Source organism: Ambystoma mexicanum, chromosome 5p (genome assembly GCF_040938575.1).
Source record: "Ambystoma mexicanum isolate Mex_15411 chromosome 5p, UKY_AmexF1_1, whole genome shotgun sequence".
NCBI lineage: Eukaryota > Metazoa > Chordata > Amphibia > Caudata > Ambystomatidae > Ambystoma > Ambystoma mexicanum.
In genome coordinates, this window is record NC_090930.1 from 25813010 (window position 1) to 25834951 (window position 21942).

Here is a 21942-nt window from a genome sequence, read left to right on the forward strand (position 1 = left end):
AGTCGACTCAGACCTGCACCATGAGACCGGTTCTGGTATCTTCTGGGGACCAGCGCCGCTCTACGAGCACTGTGGGAGTCGACTCAGACCTGCACCATGAGACCGGTTATGGTATCTACTGGGGACCAGTGCCGCTCTATGGTATCTACTGGGGACCAGTGCCGCTCTATGAGCACGACTCAGATCTGCACCATGAGACCGGTTCTGGTATCTACTGGGGACCAGTGCCGCCGCTCTATGAGCACAGTGGGAGTCCAGTCAGACTATCTCCTGCGACCCAAGACGGCCTTCAAGGAAGTGAGAAGGAACTTAGGTAAAGAATAGATTCCCCTTTCAATCGTGAGATAACTAGAGCTTGAATAAGAATGTGTAAGTCCTCAAGGGGGTGTTAGAGACAATGTGGGTTCAAGACTACATCCTGGAGCTTTAGTAGGCGGAGCAGACATGGTGGCACAGTAGGATCAGACAAATCACAAATCAGGAGGGAACGTAGAACAAGGATTTACAGAAGCATCAAGCTTTAGAAAGTGAGAAGCCATCCGCCACCCAACCCCTCTACACAGCTCTTCATAACTGTCTGCATCCCTTGATTACATTAACTCTTCTCCAAGTGTGGAACCTAGTCATCCCCCAGGAATCCCGTCTACACTCCACAAAAGCACCCCCTATCCCATATATCTATTTCCAGTCACATGACTCAACTTCATCTCCCAGGAACCAATTCTTCATCCTGAGATTCCATTCCACCTCTCATCAATGTTGTCCATATCCCATGAATCAATTCTTTATTCCATGTGCAGTTCCCCATCTCATGAGTCTGTTCCTCATGATGCCATTCTCCATAGCATGATTCCATCCCTCGTCTCATTATTCCATTCCTCGTCTTATGGTTCTGTTCTCCATCTCTTTTTTCTATTCACTATGAAGCCATTCTTCATAGCATGATCCTGCATCTTATGATTCCCTTCTCCGTCCCACTAATCTATTCCAATTGAAGGAGTTGTACATAGCATGCACGTTTCTATCCCTCATTTCATGATTCCATTCCTCATCTCATGATTCTGTTCTCCATCTTTTTATTTTATTTACTATGAAGCTATTCTCCACAGCATAATTCCACCCCTCATCTCATTATTCCATTCCTCGTCTCATGATTCTGTTCTCCATCTGTTTATTCTATCCACTATGAAGCCATTCTCCATAGCATGATTCCATCCCTCATCTCATTATTCAATTCCTCGTCTCATGATTCTGTTCTCCATCTCTTTATTCTATCCACTATGAAGCCATTCTCCATAGCATGATTCCATCCCTCATCTCATTATTCCATTCCTCGTCTCATGATTCTGTTCTCCATCTCTTTATTCTATCCACTATGAAGCCATTCTCCATAGCATGATTCCATCCCTCATCTCATTATTCCATTCCTCGTCTCATGATTCTGTTCTCCATCTTTTTATTCTATTCCCTATGAAGCCATTTTCCTCTTGATTCCTTCCCCTGTGAAACCATGCTCCATAGCATGATCCTGCATCTCATGATTCCCTTCTCCATCCCACTAATCTATTTCATGTGAAGGCGTTGTACATATCATGCATGATTATATCCCTCATCTCATGATTATGTTCTCCATCTATTTATTCAATCCACTATGAAGCCATTCTCCATAGCATGTGTATGGGAGGATTGGTCCAAGAGACCCCCCTCCCCTGCATCCTCTCCCCCTTGTGAAGTCCATGGCTCGTCAGGGGTTCCCCCTGCCACCAGGGCCCAGGTGGTAGGTGGGCCACTGGCTGAAGACATTGACCAAACATGCTGTATTTAGCTAGGCCCTGGAAACCATTTTGTGAAATAAAGATGGTTTGAGCCCTGTGCACCACAGCGCGGCCCCCACCCTTGGAGAGTTTCACTTATCCCTATGGCTGCAGCTCTCTGGCAGATCCGCTGAGAGCCCGTTCCCACGAACAGACGGACATGAGCTAGTGTTAGATACCAACACTGTAACATTTCACCTTCCGCAGTGTATCGCTGTTCCCAGTATGACCCGGCCAGCAGGGCCGGGGTGGAAAAGAACTGTAAAATTGTCCCCTGACAAAAGCAGCGTCCCCAAATACTAATGAGCAAACCACCTGTGATGAAACTTTTCTCTCCATGACCTTTCTGACTAAAAACCAGTAAACTCCATGAAGATGGCAGAATGTGTGCTTATATGACATTCAGGATGAAGTACCCACATCCCCGTAGCTATGCGCAAATAGTAAAAGTGTCCCGGGGGTTTTCATGTTATATGTTTCGCCGAGAAGACTGCACCCCAAGGTCCCATGCCATAACTGAACTAATGCTGCTAGAGTGCAAAGGAAGACAAATACAACCCTATTGGGAGCTCATGTAAGTGGTGCACGAAAATGCACCATATGTACGTCCAAGCTCACTATGTGTCACTGCTCTCAGTCTTATTAGCGGGTTGTTCCTGCGTGCTCCACCAACCTTACTACTACCTCGCTTACCGCACATGTGTAGAAATGTAACAAAATGTTGTGGTTATTAAATACTTAGCGTATAGGTAATGCGTTTGAAATGGCCATGTGAAAGGCACTAACAATTTCAAAACATAAGCTTTGAAAAGACTCAATGAGTATTGTATATTATGTGAATGTTTATGTCTCTTTCACTTTAATCTGCAACACACAAGGAAAATACCTTTGTGAACATATGCAAGGCCATTCCCCCTTCCTCCCATTGAAGCCTGCCAGACGGAAAAGCAGAGGCCTGTGCTGCTCTGCTCCACCTCCCCCAATTCGGCTGGAGCCGCTTCCAACATTCATATTCACAGCACCCAAGGCCACGGCCTGCCACCTGAATTATTTACAACCCAGCAGTAAACCCCAGCCATAAACACAGGCCCGAAGGCGCCCTTTCTTAGGCTCCACGACCCACCGGCTCACCTTAGGTTAATGGCCCCTGTAAAATTAGGACACCCAATATTATGGCAACACGATCTCAGATTTCTGGCTCTCAGGGCCAGAAATCTGAGAGCGAGCAGAGGTACAGAAAGTAGAGGGAGCGTGTGGCCAGTGAGCCTGAAAGCAGAGAGGAAGCAGTTGGCCAGAAAGAGGCAGTGAGCTGCAGATTGGGAAAAAAGATGAGGGAAGAGTGCGATAGAATGGGAGAAAGGATGCAAGATGCAGAAGCAGCACAAAAGAATGAAGGACTGTATATTGCGGGAGGAATTGTAGAGTCTAAGATGTCAGTTGGGAGTATGATTTGGAGTGTGGCAGGAGCTGGGCAGTGCAAATTGTGACTTGACAGTGTGACATAGCACGTGAGTATTTGTATGACAGAGAGAGTTTAAGGAATGTAAGTTGTGATGGAGAGTTGGTGAGATGTGTGTTGGTGAGAGGTGTGTGGGTGTTTGGGGGATTGGAGAACATAGAAGGGGAATATTTTCAGCATTACAATTGATAATGATCAATTTAGTTAATACTATTAAATAGGCATGAACATTAAACCAGAAATGTAGCCAAATCAAACACTGTTCTGCCAAGCCAGAGACATCTGGGACTCTTACTATTAAATTAATACAAAAGGTACATAATAATGATACCCTGGCTCTCTTTTAGCCTTGCACTCTGCCTATTTCCTGCAATGTGGCAATCTTACACCCTCCAGTTAATACAAAATGTCCCGCAAAAATGCCGCAATAAATAAAGGTTTGTGCCGCAAAATTTGACATTTCATGCCGCAAAATTTGACATTTCATGCCGCAAAATCCTGGAAGGTCTGACCAGGGAAGATAATATTGCAATGTTGAATTAATGCGGTGTGCGTGGCCATAGGGCAGAAAGCCAGGAAAGACGTTCATCACTGACACTGGTCATGGCTGGCACAACAACACCGTCCGGATGAGCCCAGCAGACCTGCCCGGCCCAGCCCAGCCCACAAGGGTAACCAGTGACGTCCACCGACCACGGCAACCCACATCGCAGCAGCACCTATAGTTGGTCGTCGCCACCCAATCCCCATGAACTTGTGCCCCCTATAGCATGTAGGTTCTTATGACTCTTTTTGTAGATATATACGCCTGTCTTTGCTATTGTCAGACAGAGCGCTCTCGGAGTTTGCAGAGTCCTTTGCATGCCCTATTCTGATTGATAAACTCCCATTTAAGCTCACCCGCACTTTGTCTTATTCCCATCTTGGGAGAGTCCATTATTGTCTCTCATAGACGGGGAGGATCGTGCTATCAGGGGGACGCTCGCCTTCAGTGGTGACCCCGAAAGCGAGATTATTATTTCCTGCTCATATATATATATATCCCTACCGTCCCCTTTGGCACGAAAATCTCCGGTCGAAAAGGGATACGCACGGTGCGCCGGCTCCGGAAGGCTGCCCGCCAACGGCGACTGGTACGCTCAGAAGTGCGCACTCAACAGAGAGAGGGTACGGGATCCCGGTTGAAAAATCCCCTTTGAGTACCGCTCGTCGGAGCTGGGGCTGACCGTTGAGCGTACGGCAACACTGCCTGGGCGGACCCAGTTTCGGAGACTCTCGGTTCAAGACGGGCACGTGAGTATTAAGTGCGAGCGACCATAAAAGGAGTAGGGGAGGAAATATAGGACAGGGAACGAGGTTAGCTGAAAGGGGACACTTTGGGACTACTAAGGACCACTCTAGACTTTCTTTACTTTTTCGTTGCATATGGCCATTAGGATTAACAGGTGAAAGGAGATAAAGAGATGGGAACCTAGCTCCGCGAGGGGGTAGAAGGCCGCGCCGCATAGTGCTATCTTGACTTTACTGGGAATATATGAAGAAGTGGAAAATGAGATAAAGGTGTCTGGTAAAGGGGGACACGGTGAATACATTGGTGACTGCTATTCTTTCTATTCTTCTCTCTGGGTTTACGGGGAAAAACAGGGTTATTACAAAAAAGAAAAAAAAGAGATAATCTAAGTAGAAAGACGAGTTAATATCAAAACTACAAGATGAATTCATATCAGATTAAGACAGAAAGGGACAGCTGGCAAGGGAGGAAAGGGATTACAAATTGAGCTAAGAATAGAGTGTTGCCTATGGGTGTGTAAGCATCGTATGTGCCGGAACATGTTTGTTACGATGAATGTGTAAAGATGGTCATAAGTGCATAATTATGGTGTGGTTATGGTAAGTGTAACCAGAAGAATTTTTACAAAGAAGAGCGCAATGCGGTAAAGTGATTGTTTCGTTTTGATTCTTTGGGTAAAGTTGCTAAAGATATTGATGGTGTACGAAGGGTGGTCTGCTTTTGTATGTGCCCCCTAAAATATACAGAATAGAGGCAGTGCGCGGCCATTCTTATATTGTACAGGTGGCGGAAACACACGCAGGTCCCCGCGCGCAGTAATACACAAATACTTGGATACATCTGGTGATACATCTATATAAAGATATATATATATATAAATATACATCAGTATCGAGTAACCACAAACTATGGGGTCAGAAACACCCTTAGCACATATTTGTAAGAATCTACCTGGCTACGCTGAACGCATTAAGAAATATCACGATCAGTGGATCACAGAGCTGAAGGGGGAAGGATTACCCCAGATATGGCCCGAAGGGGGATCATTTGACAAGAGTGTCCTAGATATGGTAGCTACATGCATTTGTTTGAAATACAAGGGGAAGCCGCTACATAATAGGAGAGAAATATTAGACCTATGGTGATTGTTTGAAGAAATACCCCCACCTAAGAAAAGGGAATTAGGCACTGATCTGCCATCTACCACTGACAATCCATTACTGATACCAAAAGACGACAAGGTGTTGCCAGAAGGGGAGCCACCGGTAGAGATAACTAGGTTGTACCCAATACTAAATAAGCCAGTGCCCGCAGAAGGATACAGTGACCCAACATATGTACCCCCAACAACAACCACTACCACTCAAGGGCCAACAGCACCCCCACCGTATGAGAGTCATAGAGAGCGAGACCAGGTAAGTACACCAATAGTGAACATAGAGAAACTAACAGAAGACCTAGAGTCCAGGCTCTCTATAGCGAAAGATGAGCTCTCGAGGATAAAAAGTATATGTGAACAGACTGCGATTAATGCTGCTAGGTCAGAGCCCACATCAAGAGCACAGAGTGAGAATAAGAAGGGTGGAAGAAGAGGGAGATATTGTTTAGGATACAAGAAGAACCGGCCCGAATAATTGAACTAGAGGGGAGGGAGGAGCGCACTGACGATGAGACAAGGACTACAGGAGGTAGAGAGGAGCTATTGTGTGATATAGGAGAAGACTTAGAGGAAAGTGAAAGATTAAGCATGGCAATGGGAGGAGGAAGTGAGGGGTTGGATGGCGCATGTTCGGGGAGAACCATGGAAGAAGAGTGGGCAGGATGACTAAGGAATAGGTTGGGGAAAATGGCACCACTAGGAAAAAGCGGAATGAAGGTGAGTGCAGATACGACAACAAAGGGGAGGTTACAACTCCCACTAATACACAGGGGAGGAGGGAGGCCAAATTACATACCTTGGGCTCAGATGGATAAGGCCAATTTGTTAAAGTCATTGCCCCCGCTATCAGGAGGGGCAAGCAAGTGGATATATGCATTCGAGAAAAACACAGCCGGGGTACCTCTAGCAATAGGTGATGTGAAGAGTCTGCTAGTATCAGCAGTTGGGGATCAGGCTGACAGAGTATGGGTAAAGGCTGGCTTCCCGGGAGTAACTTTAGACTGCGATCGCCATGATGGCGCCTCTTTTAACATAGTACATGCCAGGGTGTGGGACGCCTTAAGAGAGACGTTTCCAGACACCCCAGATTTACAGTCAGTAATGCAATGTACAATTAACGACGGGGAAGATGCTATGGATTACATTTTTCGGGTCCAGGAGATGTGGAGAGCAGAAACGGGCACGCCCTGGTATCAATCAACATCATTATTCTATTTCATAATAAAGAGGGGGCTCCCTAAAGAGGTACAAAAAGCACTTGACAAAATCGCAGGTATTGAAGCAAAAGGATGGCCCGAAATACAGAGCATAATAGTTCACCACTGTAAACGAATAAAAGAGAGGGAAAAGGAGATAGCGCAGAAAAGATTGGCAGACGAGGCAAAATTAGTACAAACAAAGCTGGTGAAGGTCGCTGCAGCCGTAGCCGCGCTCCCACACAGCAGGGAGGGAGACGAGAAAGAGGAGGGGCTGGTAGCAATACAGGGGAGGATGGCAACAAATTGGGCAGGAGCAGGGCAACGGCAGTGGAACGAGCAGGAGCAGAGTGGAGGTCCGCAGTGGCAAGAGTGGACCCCTCGAGGGGGACGAGGTGGGTACAGGGGTCGTAGAGGGGGTGGGCAAGGGTACGGGGGAATGGGAGGAAGTGGATGGCAAGGTCCCAGAGGTGCGCAAGGAAGCTGTTGGAACTGGGGGAGGTGGGGACACTACTCCAGGGAGTGCAGAAGTAGACCAAACAGCGGATTTCCAGAGATAGAACACTATGGCCACCATCACCCGGGAAGCCCATATGGTCTCCCAATGGGGCAACAACAAAGGGAACAAGAGCAGGGGTACCCAGAGCAAAGGCAAGGGCATCACTACAGAACACAGAATCACCCACAAAACAACAACACTATGCACTACACCCCAGGCAACCCTTTCGCAACGAATGCAAATGGAGCCCCAGCACCAGCCCCCTATAGTGGGGTGTTGGTAGTTTCAGGGAGCGTGTTCAACCAGGGGGGGGGAAATGAGACACCCCGCATAGGACAGCCCACAGAGAACACTTGCGTGTCCTGTCCTATCTACAACCTACGATGCAGCAGAGGAACCATTGGTAGGGGCGCAGATAGGAGACAAGCAGTTCATATTCATGGTGGATACGGGAGCGGAGAAATCATGTATTCGGGAGTGCCGGTTTCCGTTATCTAACCGGAAGTTAGAGACGCAGGGGTTCTCTGGGGCTGTAGTTGAAGTTCCTTACACAGAAGCTTTGGATGTGACGGTGGGGGGTAAAACGGTAAAGACACCCTTACTGTATTATGAACAATCTCCAATAAACCTGCTCGGAAGGGACCTTCTTAGCAAGCTTAACATGACAATATCATTTACAGAAAGAGGAATGTGTGTTCGACACCAGGAATATGCCCATTACGCGTAATGCTGGTAGTGCAGGCTCGGACAACGGCACCGGAAATACGTGGCATGCCAGTGGACGAGAGAATGTTCATCGAAGGCTTAAAAAAGCTGGCCCAAGTAGTTCCCGAGCTAAAAAAATTATAGTGGAGAATACCCGCAAAGTTTGTCTTCTGCCCAATAGTGCGCCCAGACATAGCACCAGGGTCAGTGGTATCCTTAGACTTGCATGCTGTACAGGTATCAGCAAAAAGGATTGCAGTGATTGGGATGGACATAGATGGGTGTGAATGGCGCACTGTACTGTGCATCAATGCTAATATTGCCCTACGAGACTTGTCTGATGAGGATCTCTTTTCTGATGCGGAAAATGATGGCGAGATAATAATGGAAATAGCAATGCCCTGTGACATTTTGATTCAGACTAGACAAATTCCCGTCCAGTTGATGGCAGTGGTGGGAACGCCACCGTCCTTTTTTGACGATGACATGCGACTGGTGCCAAACAATTTGTGGACAATAGGCCCCGATGATGTAGGTTTGTTACATGGAGTGACACCAGTGGTAATAAAGCTAAAACAAGGTGCAATTTTGCCCCGAGTGAAACAATATCCATTGTCCCGTGGAGCTGAGGAAGGGATAAAAGAGACAATAAATGCAGTGTTAGCACAGGGGATAATAGTGCCTTCAAACTCCCCATGTAACACCTGTATCTACCCGATCAAAAAAGCAAAGGTAGGGGCTTGGAGGATGATCCAGGATTTACGCCCCCTAAATGACGTCACACAGAAAGAGTTCCCATTAGTTCCGAACCCTGCTTCAATATTATGCAGCATCCCAAAAACGGCATCACATTTCACAGTGGTTGATTTGAAGAAAACATTCTTCTCCATCCCCTTGGCAGAAGAAAGCAGATACCTGACAGCATTCACATTAGGGGGAAAGAGATACAAGCATTGCAGATTACCTCAGGGATACTGTGAAAGTCCAAGCATATTCAACCGCACGCTACACGAAGACCTGGGTAATTTATCAGTTGAAAGCACGATCATTCAGTACGTAGACGATTTGCTCATCTGCGCACAGAGTGAAGAGACGTGCAGAAAAGACTCAGTAACACTCCTGACGCTGCTGGCGAATAAAGGGTACAAGGTGGACAAGTGAAAGCTACAATACTGTCAGACAGAGGTGCTGTACCTGGGGCAGCTGATATCAAGAGACGGGAAAAGGATAATCCCTGACAGAGTGGAAGCAATAAGGTCAGTGAGAGAACCCACAACAGTAAAGGAGATGCAGACATTTTTGTAGAGCATGGATATTGGATTATGCAGCATACACCAGGCCATTACTGCAAGCACTCAAGGAGGCCCAACAGGAGAATAGGAAAATAGAGTGGTCAGAAGAGATGAGTGACTAGTTTAAGTCACTAAAAGAGCTGATTTTGAGTGCTCCAGTACTCGCCAATCCTGATTATGAGCGCAAATTTTACCTGTTCTCACATTGTAAGGGAACCCTTATGACAGCTGTACTGACACAAAAAACTTCCCTAGGACACAAACCATTGGCTTACTATAGTGGCACATTGGATGCGGTGATGCAAGGGTACTTCGCGTGCGAGCAATCTCTCGCCGCCGCCGCGTTCGCCATTGAGAAAAGTGCCACAATAGTAATGGGATGCCCTGTCACGTTGTTCGTGGAACACTCATTATTTGCAATACTTGAAAGATCAAAAAGCACACTGACCACACAGCGTGCAACTGCCTATGAAATAATATTGTCCAGCGCCAATATCCACGTGGTACGGTGCAGGACAGTAAACCCGGCAACATTCATCACAGAACCATGCACACTAGAGGACATGCAAGAACACAATTGTGAAACTTACACAGGGGAAACAGGGGAGGACAAGGTGGTGTGCGAAAATGCCCTGAGCGAGGGGGAGGTGTACTTTGTGGATGGGTCAGCATCGATTGACATGGACACAGGAGAGAAACATGTGGGACTGGCAGAAGTGAGGCTAGAGGAAGGTGAGTATGAAGTACTAGTACAATATCGCCTTCCATCACATTTCTCAGCACAAGCAGCAGAACTTATTGCCCTAATAGAAGCATTACATGCAGCTAAAGGATGTGCAGTAACAATATATACAGACTCAGCCTACGTGACGACGACAGTACACGGAGGTCTAGCCAGGTGGGGGCGGAGAGGGTTTCGAAGGGCAGATGGGACCCCAGTGCAACATGCAGAACTACTGAAAGAATTGATTGAGGCTCTAAAAGATCCAACAGTGGTAGCAATAGTGAAGTGCCAAGCACATACGTCCAACACAGACGTTGTATCTTTGGGGAACGCAGCAGCGGACACTGCTGCCAAGGAAGCTTCATATTTTGAAAAACATGGAGCAGGTGAGTACATATTACAGCACAAGACGAACGAAGAACTCCCAGAAGGATACAATGCCATGCCCACATCACAAATACTAGAGCTGCAGGAAGGGGCCAGTGGGGATGAAAAGATGGTGTGGGAAAAAAGAGGGTGCAGCCAATCGGCAACAGATTTGCTATGGCGACAAAATAACTCAGGAAAAGTAGTAATGCCCGTCAAACTGTTAGAGATAGCATTTCAGCAATTACACTTTCCCGCGCATAACACCAAACAACACATTGCAGCGGAGATACAAGAAGAGTGGTTTGTGCCATGTCTCCAGGAACACATATCTAGATTGACAATGGAGTGCACAACGTGCCAAATATATAACTCTGGAATGACACTACGAACTCTCAGGGGGACAATTCCAAAACTCACAGGGCCCTTCAGAGAAATGCACATTGATTACGCAGATATGGGGGAAAGGTGTAATGGGGCACGCTACATGATAGTGGTTGTATGCCCATTTTCAAGGTGGGTGGAAGCAGGCCCATGTGCGCGACCTGATGCTAAAAGCGCTGCAAAGTTCCTAGTAAGGGAAGTATTCCCGCGTTGGGGAATTTGCGATGTAATTCGCTCAGACAACGGCACTCACTTTGTGAACGAGCTCTTCAAAGAAGTGACCACATTATTGGGGATAAAACATAAATTGTGCTCGATTTATCATCCTCAAAGTAATGGCGTTGTTGAAAAGATGAATGGACTGTTAAAAGGGAGACTGTCTAAATTGTGTTTTTCATTAAAGAAAAACTGGATCTACTGTTTACCCCTTGCGCTGTTTGAGCTGAGGAATCAGCTGAGCAAGGACCACCATCTGTCCCCGCACGAAATTGTGACAGGGAGACGGATGCACACTGCACATTCCCCACTACGCCAACACTCAGACGCACACAGAAGCGCCACGATATTGGGAGATGAGTTCACAGAATACCTGAAGAAGCTAACTAGGGCAGCGGGTGCAATATCAAAGCAGCTCTCACCACCATTCACAAGGGAAGAAGGAAACACAACAGTGTCCCATGTGGAACATGAAGTACAGGGACAATTGATGCCTGGAGAGTTCATTTATGTCCGGAGCTTTGTGCGCCGGTGGAATGCCCCAAGGTTCCATGGACCGTACAAAGTGGTATTTTGTACCCCTACAGCTGTAAAAGTAAAGGGGCTCAAATACTGGATACATTTGACAGATGTGCGAAAGGCATATAATAGCGTACAGGAAGAGGTGGATGAGGAGGCACAGACAACAGCAATCAAAAATAATGAGAATGATGAGTGAACGTGAACAAGTGAATGGAGGAGTGTAACTGACAGATAAAAACGTTAACGAAAGACATTATATTACAGGTTATCGATGGAGATAAATGAAAACAAAATACTTTAAGTATAAATAACGATGTGAAAAATATGTATATTGTCTGCTCCCTTCTCTGTACATCTCCCACCCTCCCCTACCCAACCCATCTCCCTTCCACGACCTCCTGGCACAAATAGTGCTGACAAAAATGTTCACATGCACGCACTTAATGCACTTTTACATCTCAAACAGGAACTACCATGGCAACAAACGGGCAGCCTGCAACGGATAGATTTGTTAGATATAGAGAAGTTTTAGCTGAAAGATGTAGATATTCGTATGAGTGTGGATTGTCTGTATGCATTACATTATTTTTTACAGTACTGTTTGGCCTGGTTACGTATTGGTTTATAGCGTTCATCTGTATCGAGATGAACGAGGGGGGAGGGTACAACGGGACTAATGTGACAAATGAAACAACAACTGTAAATACTAAAGAAGGTGATTTTTTGGTATGGGACGGATCTAAACTGGTATGGGGTTATTACACAACACCACCCAGTTTTGCTATCTCGCCAAATGAAAGATTGCAGGAAAAAACGCGAAACAGCTCAACTTCCCCGCCAAAAGCGTCCAATTACAATGCCCATAGTTTAAATGATCGTAACCCCTCTGTTATATCATGGTTGTACAACACCGCCACCAGCGGGCCCACTCCCGCAACAGAAAACACACTGCTAGATAGTAGGAAGAAAGAGAATGAAAAAATGACAGTGAGATATGAAGCATTATACAATGACAGGGGAAACGGGGGTGAAGAGGAGAAAGGGGGGCCCACACTGTTCCTCGCCCATGAAGCAGGGAAATATCTTAGGAATAACAGAAGGAAAAGGGAGGCGGAAAAGAGAAAATATGACGTGTATTACGGGTTGGGGCTGGACAAAATGGAAGATCCACGACACTCCCACCAGACAAATAAATGAGTCTAACACATTTATTGTTAGACGCGGACATGAGTGCAACAGCTAAGCAAACAACAAATGAGAGCTGTTATGTCTGCTCCCTCATTCCCAATGCTTCAGGTACACCCAAAGTATTGCTACCCAAAGAGTTGCCTATTGTCGATGCCCAACGTCTCCTTCATCTCACGTTGTGCAGAATTAAGAACACCTTCCAGGCACATGAGGTAACTTTTAAAATGTTGCAAAATGAGAAGACCTGTTATCCGAAGGCAGTAGGAGTGATATGTTTGGAAGAACCGTTTTTTATAATACAAGGGACACTGTTTTCAGAAAATAAGTGGAAAGATGAAGAGATAATGTGCAAAGCCGAAGTGCTGCGAGGTGTGGCACCAGAGAAACTGCAATGGATAGAAGAAACTTGCACACCAGTCTGGAAGGAGCACATCTCAAAATTGACTTGGGTAACGGCCATTGAAAAGCCCTTCAAGCTACAGAAAGAAATCAACTATGAACTGTGTTTCAAGGGAGACGGGAAAATCATCATGGGGGTAAACAAAAATTGCAACAAGACCCTCACCATCCCAGATATGAGAAAGGGGACAGCGGCCCTCATGGACACTTCTTGGGTATGTGGCAATCAGGCATACTTACACCTCCCACAATCCTGGGGTGGCAGCTGCTCATTGGCCACCCTACACTCCGCACTAATGGTGATCCCGGAAAGCCACATTGATGGGAGCAAGAAAATGTGAGAAAGACCTCAGCAGAATGAGGCCCAGCCAACTGCAGAGTCACAAGCATATGTCCTGTCTTCCGGTAACAAGGAGGAGGTGCTGTCCCGAAACAAATGATCATCAAACTACATATCAAAAGCATCATCAGAACTGCTGGCACAGATCCCGGATAGATATCGATTATTCAGCTCTGCAGAAACTTTCTTTGCCTCACTCATCCCTAGCATCCAGGCACAAGCAAATGCAAAGTGGCTCCAAATCACACGCTGGGAGCTGATCCAGCTGGCGAATGACACTGAAGAAGGGTTTAACGTAATAAAGGTGGAACTGCGAGCACTGCGGCTAATGACCATGCAAAATAGGTATGTCTTGGACCTGTTGACAGCAATGGACGGAGGTGTTTGCCGAAAAATTGGAAGTGCCTGCTGCACTTTCGTACCTTCCGAAGACGCGGATAATGGTTCGTTGTCCCATGTGATCGAAGCAGTACATAACCTAGGAGAAAAAAGGAAAATGGAAGGTGGAGCGGAAGAAAGCACATGGTTCGACAACATCTTCTCCTGGGTCCCATTGTGGCTGGGAATGACTGTTAAATTTTTGATGCCGGCAGTAGTGTTCCTCCTTTTTATTTTTTGCATGTGCCAGGTGGGTCTTCGATGTTGTGCTAACGCCGTACCAAATGGTGCAATGATGATGTTGACAATGGGCAACGCCCGCGGTATGATACAAAACATGCAGGAAGTACAGGTACAAACAGGAACAGATAACACGCCAAGATTCCAGATAGTGCCCATATACCACAGCAGGGATGTAGTAGACAGGGTATGGCACACTACAATTAAAGAGCCCTGTATACTTGAATGGTATGAAGAGGTGTGGGTGGACTTAGAAGGGGACAGTGGTTGTATATATCTGACCTGCATCCCGGACGAATATGCTAGGAGAGGAGAAAGCCTGCGAGGAGTGTGCAGGGCATGGATGCCAATAAAAGGGACACCTGCATGGGATGACGCTGTAATTGAAGAGGAAGAATGCAAGAGGTTGGAGGATTTAAAGTATTTGTTACTTAAGTAACGAAAGGGGGGAAATGTATGGGAGGATTGGTCCAAGAGACCTCCCTCCCCTGCATCCTCTCCCCCTTGTGAAGTCCATGGCTCGTCAGGGGTTCCCCCTGCCACCAGGGCCCAGGTGGTGGGTGGGCCACTGGCTGAAGACATTGACCAAGCATGCTGTATTTAGCTAGGCCCTGGAAACCATTTTGTGAAATAAAGATGGTTTGAGCCCTGTGCACCACAGCGCGGCCCCCACCCTTGGAGAGTTTCACTTATCCCTGTGGCTGCAGCTCTCTGGCAGATCCGCTGAGAGCCCGTTCCCACGAACAGACGGACATGAGCTAGTGTTAGATACCAACACTGTAACATTTCACCTTCCGCAGTGTATCGCTGTTCCCAGTATGACCCGGCCAGCAGGGCCGGGGTGGAAAAGAACTGTAAAATTGTCCCCTGACAAAAGCAGAGTCCCCAAATACTAATGAGCAAACCACCTGTGATGAAACTTTTCTCTCCATGACCTTTCTGACTAAAAACCAGTAAACTCGATTTGAAGATGGCAGAATGTGTGCTTATATGACATTCGGGATGAAGTACCCACATCCCCATAGCTATGCGCAAATAGTAAAAGTGTCCCGGGGGTTTTCATGTTATATGTTTCACCGAGAAGACTGCACCCCAAGGTCCCATGCCATAACTGAACTAATGCTGCTAGAGTGCAAAGGAAGACAAATACAACCCTATTGGGAGCTCATGTAAGTGGTGCACGAAAATGCACCATATGTACGTCCAAGCTCACTATGTGTCACTGCTGTCAGTCTTATTAGCGGGTTGTTCCTGCGTGCTCCACCAACCTTACTACTACCTCGCTTACCGCACATGTGTAGAAATGTAACAAAATGTTGTGGTTATTAAATACTTAGCGTATAGGTAATGCGTTTGAAATGGCCATGTGAAAGGCACTAACAATGTCAAAACATAAGCTTTGAAAAGACTCAATGAGTATTGTATATTATGTGAATGTTTATGCCTCTTCCACTTAAATCTGCAACACACGAGGAAAATACCTTTGTGAGCATATGCAAGGCCATTCCCCCTTCCCCCCAGTGAAACCTGGCAGATGGAAAAGCAGAGGCCTGTGCTGCTCTGCTCCATCTCCCCCAATTCGCGTGGAGCCGCTTCAAACATTCACATTCACAGCACCCAAGGCCACGGCCTGCCACCTGAATTATTTACAACCCAGCAGTAAACCCCGGCCATAAACACAGGCCCAAAGGCGCCCTTTCTTAGGCTCCACGACCCACTGGCTCACCTTAGGTTAAGGGCCCCTGTAAAATTAGGACACCCAATATTATGGCAACACTACAGGAACACATCCATAATGACTTCTAACAAGACATGGTAACGCGGACAGCTCGTCCCTTGCCCTGAGACCCAACCTCGCGACCTATGATACCCGGTCAACAGGACGATGGTAACCATGTATTGATGTATCGCCACAAGATCCCACTCTAGGTGCATTCCTCCTGTGTTGCATTAACCTGTAGAATAACCTATTGGAAGATTTACCAGGGAAGATAATATTGCAAGGTTGAATGACTGCGGTGTGCATGGCCCTAGGGCAGAAAGTCAGGAAAGACATTCATCACCAACACTGGTCACGGCTGGCACAACAACACCGTCCGGATGAGCCCAGCTGATCTGCCCGGCCCAGCCCAGCCCACGAGGGTAACCAGTGACGTCCACCGACCATGGCAAACCACATCGCAGCAGCGCCTATATAGAGTCCTTTGCATGCCCTATTCTGATTGATAAACTCCCATTTAAGCTCACCCGCACTTTGTCTTATCCTTATTCCCATCTTGGGAGAGTCCATTATTGTCTCTCATAGACGGGGAGGATCGTGCTATCAGGGGGACGCTCGCCTTCACATGATTCCATTCCTTATCTCATGATTTAATTCCTTGTCTCATGATTCTATTCTCCATCTCTTTATTCTATTCCTTACAAAGCCGTTCTCCTCTTCATTCTATTCCCTGTGAAACCATTCTCCATAGCATGATCCTGCATCTCCTGATTCCCTTCGCCATCTCACTAATCTATTCCATTTGAAGGCATTGTACATAGTATGCATGATTCTATCCCTCATCTCATTATTCCATTCTCCATGTCAAGGTTATGTTCCCCATCCCATGACTCTATTCCAGATAAAGCCACTCTCCATAGCATGATTCCATCCCTCATCTCATTATTCCATTCCTCGTCTCATGATTCTGTTCTCCATCTCTTTATTCTATTCCCTGTGAAGTGATCCTCCATCACACGATTGCATCCCTCATCTCATGATTCCATCACCATCTCATTATTCCATTCCTCGTCTCATGATTCTGTTCTCCATCTCTTTATTCTATTCCCTGTGAAGTGATCCTCCATCGCATGATTGCATCCCTCATCTCATGAATCCATCCCCATATCATTATTCCATTCCTCATCTCATGATTCTGTTCTCCATCTCTTTATTCTATTCCCTGTGAAGTGATCCTCCATCGCATGATTGCATCCCTCATCTCATGATTCCATCCCCATATTATTACTCCATTCCTCGTCTCATGATTCTGTTCTCCATCTCTTTATTCTATTCCTTGTGAAGTGATCCTCCATCACATGATTGCATCCATCATCTCATGATTCCATCGCCATATCATTATTCCACCCTCGTCTCATTATTCTGTTTTCCATCTCTTTATTCTATTCCCTGTGAAGTGATTCTTATAGCATGATTGCATCCCTCATCACATGATTCCATCCCCATCTCATTCTTCGATTCCTCACACCATGATTCCATTCCCTATCCCACAAACGTATGCCCTATGAAGCTATTCTCCATTTCCTGATTGCATCCCTCATCTCATGGTTCCATTCCTCATCCCATGATTCTGCACTCTATTCCTTTATTCTATTCCCTATGAAGCCATCTTCGTAGCATGAATTCCTTCCCTCATGATTCTGTTCCTCATTCTATGGGCCTCATTACCCGGTAGGCGGTGAGCCATGGCGCTATTAGCGCCATGGCTCATGCCGGTAAAATACTGGCACCGCCTTGGCGGAAAGGGGATTTACCGCCCCATTCCAAGGTTGGAGGGGCGGTAAATCCCCCTTCCGCCATTGCCCTTCCCCATTCCCATTTCTGCCCCATAGGGCTCTATGGGAATGGGGAAGGCACTAATTACGGCACCGCAATTTTGCGGTGCCGTAATTAGCTCCGAGGTCCCTTAGCGGGTTGGATTTTAACACCTGCAAAAAGCAGGCGTTAAATCCCCAACCCGCAAAGGGACCTCGTAGTAAGGCGGTAAGGATTTACCGGTACCGGTATTTTACCGGTACCGGTAAATCCCTACTGCCATCCGTGTAATGAGGCTCTATGACTCCTCATTAACCATCATAAATATATGACCAATAACTTACAACCTACTCACTATCACTTTTCACCAGACTAAGATAAAACACAACCACCATCCATTTTAATAAGAGAGACAGCACTTTGTGAAAGTTATTTTATATTAAATACAATAATGTTTACCTTTTCAAATCTGAGAGCTTAAATATTAATTACAGTAAATAGGAAATGTCAAGTCCCCTGAGATCACTCTGGGGACTCTCTCAGTGCATGCGGGGGACCCCCCTTATAACGGCAGCATCGCGTTCCATGTAGATCGAGGGGTGTCTGGCCTCTCCCTATGGCAGTTAGCAGCATGTGTCTGGGGTCATGAAATGACGGCCAACTGTTTGTGGATAGAAACCCCTTCTTCCCACCCCAGAGGAACCAGAGTCCACAGTCTCACTCTCCATGTAGCGCTGTCCTCCTTGCTAACGGCTCCGGACAGTCATTGAAGTCGCAGTGGCGGAGAACTGGGAGCCTGCGTCATATCAGGGGTTCTCCCCTGGGGTACAGGCCCAAAAGGAAGAGTCTGATGTACCTCCAGAGCCACTGTCCACCTGATACAGCTGGGTCCGCCTTGTCACCTATAACCCCGCCCAGCAGGGAGTCTTCCTGGGCCCGCCATGAAAATCAAATCTCCAGCTTTATAATCATCAGAACAGCCAATGTGTTCCTGTCTCATGTAAGCCTCAAATACTCCCATTTCTAGTCAAACCACACCTCAGAGAAGCCAGGCAGATGCCACCTGGTCCAGGCGTAGGGAGACCATGATCCTAACTGAGCAGTTATGCTAGTGTTCAAGTACCCATTGTTCTCTCTTTTCTAAACAGAACAATACCAGTGCTTCCCAGCAAACAACATACTTAGTAAGGTACAGAGTACGCACACAGACCCAGGCAGGTCTCCCCCATAGCTCAGTAGGCCTCTACTCTAATAGGTTTCTGGGCCTTCCTCTTGCATGACCTTCCGGTGACTTTCTGTGACTTTCTGACTATCACGAAGTTGGCTGCACCACAGCAGTGCCTTTGATCTGTATTTGTTGATGATGAATAGTTCCTGGGGGTCACCTCCAGATTGGTTGGCTGCCAGACCTGCGGCTTCTCCCCACTTGTGATGTGCTGGCGGCGAGCGATGGGTCGCAGTGTTTGACCACTTTAATTGCTGCAACAGGAGTCACCACCCGTGTTTTCTTGGCCAATCCCAGTGGGGTCTTGGGTGATGCTGCCCCCCCCTGTGTCACAGGAGAGGTTACTTGTCCACGCGGGATTTCCACAGGCTCCCCTCGGGGGGATGTTAGACCTCTCCTTGCTAAGGGTGGGGTGGTGACTGCCTGAAGAGGTGACCCACAGTCAGGTCGGGGAGATGTCAGACCTTTCTGGGCCACCGGCAATGTGGCATGGTCCCGCTGTTGCGCAGAGTCTGCTTGTGGGGTGGATTTACGGGGAGATGTTAGAGGGGGCCTGATGGTGAAGGAGGAAGCTTTCTCCTGCTCTCGTACATTCCCACCTCCCGGGGTCTGGAGTTCCTTCCTGGTTTTGGAGCTTCCAACCTTCCAGGCTTCAGAGGTTGTGGTACCACTTGGCTTGCTTTGGACAGGCCTGGGCAGAGTTGTTCGACGAATCAAGGAACTGGGCCTGGTTCCTTGCGGAGAAGGCAACGGACTCCCAGGAGAGCTAGAGGTTTTCAGCCCCTTGGCATCCTGAGGACCACCTATAACTAAGGACCTTTCTTTTGCTGAATGAACTCTCCGGACACCCACCTCCCGCTCATTGCGTTTCGGAGTCCCTGCCACGCAGCCTTTTTGACCTTCCAGCTCAGAGTCCCTATGAAAGTCTTTGCTTCTCAGATTCCTGTCAACAGGCGCTTGAGACTTCACTCTTTCTGAAGTCGTTGGAGGGCTGCCTTGCTCTCCTACCCCACTCTCCCAAGTGGTTTGCTGCTCCCTCTTCCATTTTGTGCAGGGGCTGGGGGGAGCTTTGTGTGCAGTGATGGTTTCATATGATTTTAACCCTTTCACCAGAGTCCGGCACTCCACTGTTTCCCCGACTCTCGGAAACTCTGCCATGATAGGTCCAGTAGATAAGGATCTGGTCAGCACAGGCCCATGTCGTGGCTTTATTCTGACCTCAGGTCTTGCTGGCATGTTTCCTGTCAATGGCTGGTCATTGACTGCTAGTCTTTCTGGTCTGTTTCCAATAGACGGCTGTTTATTGAGGTCCGTTCTTTCAGGCAAACCTCCAGTAGAGGGCTGGTTATCGACCTCAGTTCCTGCTGGTATATTTCCAGTAGAGGGCTGGTTATTGACCTCAGTTCCTGCTGGTATATTTCCAGTAGAGGTCTGGTTATTGACCTCAGTTCCTGCTGGTATATTTCCAGTAGAGAGCTGGTTATTGATCTCAGGTCTATCTTGCAAGTCTCTGGTTGGTGGCTGGTTGCTGATCTCATGTCTTGTTGGCATGGGCTCATTTGAAGGCTTATAGTTGACCTCAGTTCTTGCCACCATGTGAACAGTCGATGGCAGATGGTGGACTATCACTCTTGCTGCTGTTTCTCCATTTGATGACTGTTTATTGACCTTGAGTACAGTTAATGCCTGATTGTTCACTTCATGTCTGCCTGGCATGTTTTCAGTTGGTGTCTGCTTGTGAGACTCAGGTCCTGATGATATGTTTTGCCCTGATGGCTTGTTGTTGATCTCAGTTAATATGGGAATGAGTACCTCTGGTGTCATTGACTTGGGACAACTCGATGGGCGATTGTTATGGTCAGGTCTTGCTGACACATGTCCAGCAGATGACAGATTGTTGACCACAGTTATTGGTGGATTGTGGACCTCAGGTTTTATTGGTGTTACACTCATTGATGACTCCTTGTTGACCTCAGGCATTTCTTGCATGTTTCCAGTCAACGGCTGCTTGTTCACCTCAGGACTTGTTGGCATGAATCCAATTGAGCTGCAACTGTTGGTTTTTGATTTTGGTGGCCTACGTCTGGTTGACGGATGGCTTCTGAGATAAGTTATTGCTGTGGTTGGCTCATTTTCTGTTTGGATACTGCCAACCCTTTCAAGAACATTTTTAGTAAATGGTTGACCGCTGATCTCTCGTTGATCTTTAATACCTTCATTTGATGGAAGGCAACTGGCTGGAATACTGGCTAAGCCAATTACCGTAGACAGTTGAATGGCAGCTTCGTAATCGGTGGAAGTGAGACCAATGTTTGACTCCCTGGAACGTACTGTGTTTTCAAGAGGTGATTGATCCTGTGGACCTTTGGCAATCTCTGGTTGTGCCCTGGAAGTCTTCTCAGGAGAAGCAACATATCCCATCTGCTGACCTAGCAACGTTTCTGAGACTTCTCTCAGCCGGCGGGCATTCTCCGCATCTGACAGTGTTTCAATGTCCTGCTCTCTCTCGCGGCGAACCCATGGTCCTTGACATGAGAAGTAGGCCATCCTGGCCGGGTTTATGGTCGGGGAGCGAGCCTTTGTACGTCGTATGCTCCCGTACCGACATGCAGCTTGCAGGTTTCTCTCCAGAGTGAGCGCCAGATCATCCTGGCTGCTATGGTCCTCAATTGCGCTGCAGGTTGCGGTGGATCTGCGCTTCTCCAGACGCTCGCACTCTGATTGCAGTCGCCTTCGCTCTTCCATTTCCCGGTCTTTGTTTTCCTGCAGGGAAGAGAGACATTGTGATCAAAATCTTACATTGAGATGTCCAAACCAGTTTATTGGCAAGTCTGTGCCTAGGTGGACATTTGGGAAGAAAGAGCAAGAACAAGTGAGCGGTGAAGAAACACAGAGGAAAAATCAGGAGGGATTGCGTGAGAGATTGAAAAGGAGATTACTTGTGTCTAAAAACACCACCCCATCCCTCCAAAGCACACGCCTTTCCTTCACTGGAGCACTTGGCCCTGTC

General features: G+C 47.2%; 1 protein-coding gene across 1 annotated transcript in view; it reads right to left on the minus strand.

The window, feature by feature from the left end:
• Nucleotides 1-18126: 18126 nt before the first annotated feature.
• LOC138480683 (FH2 domain-containing protein 1-like) overlaps nucleotides 18127-21942 on the minus strand; it is a 285834-nt gene continuing 282018 nt past the window's right edge. Inside the window, exon 12 of the mRNA XM_069612360.1 lies at nucleotides 18127-21695. Within this exon, the coding sequence (XP_069468461.1) occupies nucleotides 19089-21695 (2607 nt within the window). The 3' untranslated portion in view covers nucleotides 18127-19088. The remainder of the gene's footprint in view (nucleotides 21696-21942) is intronic.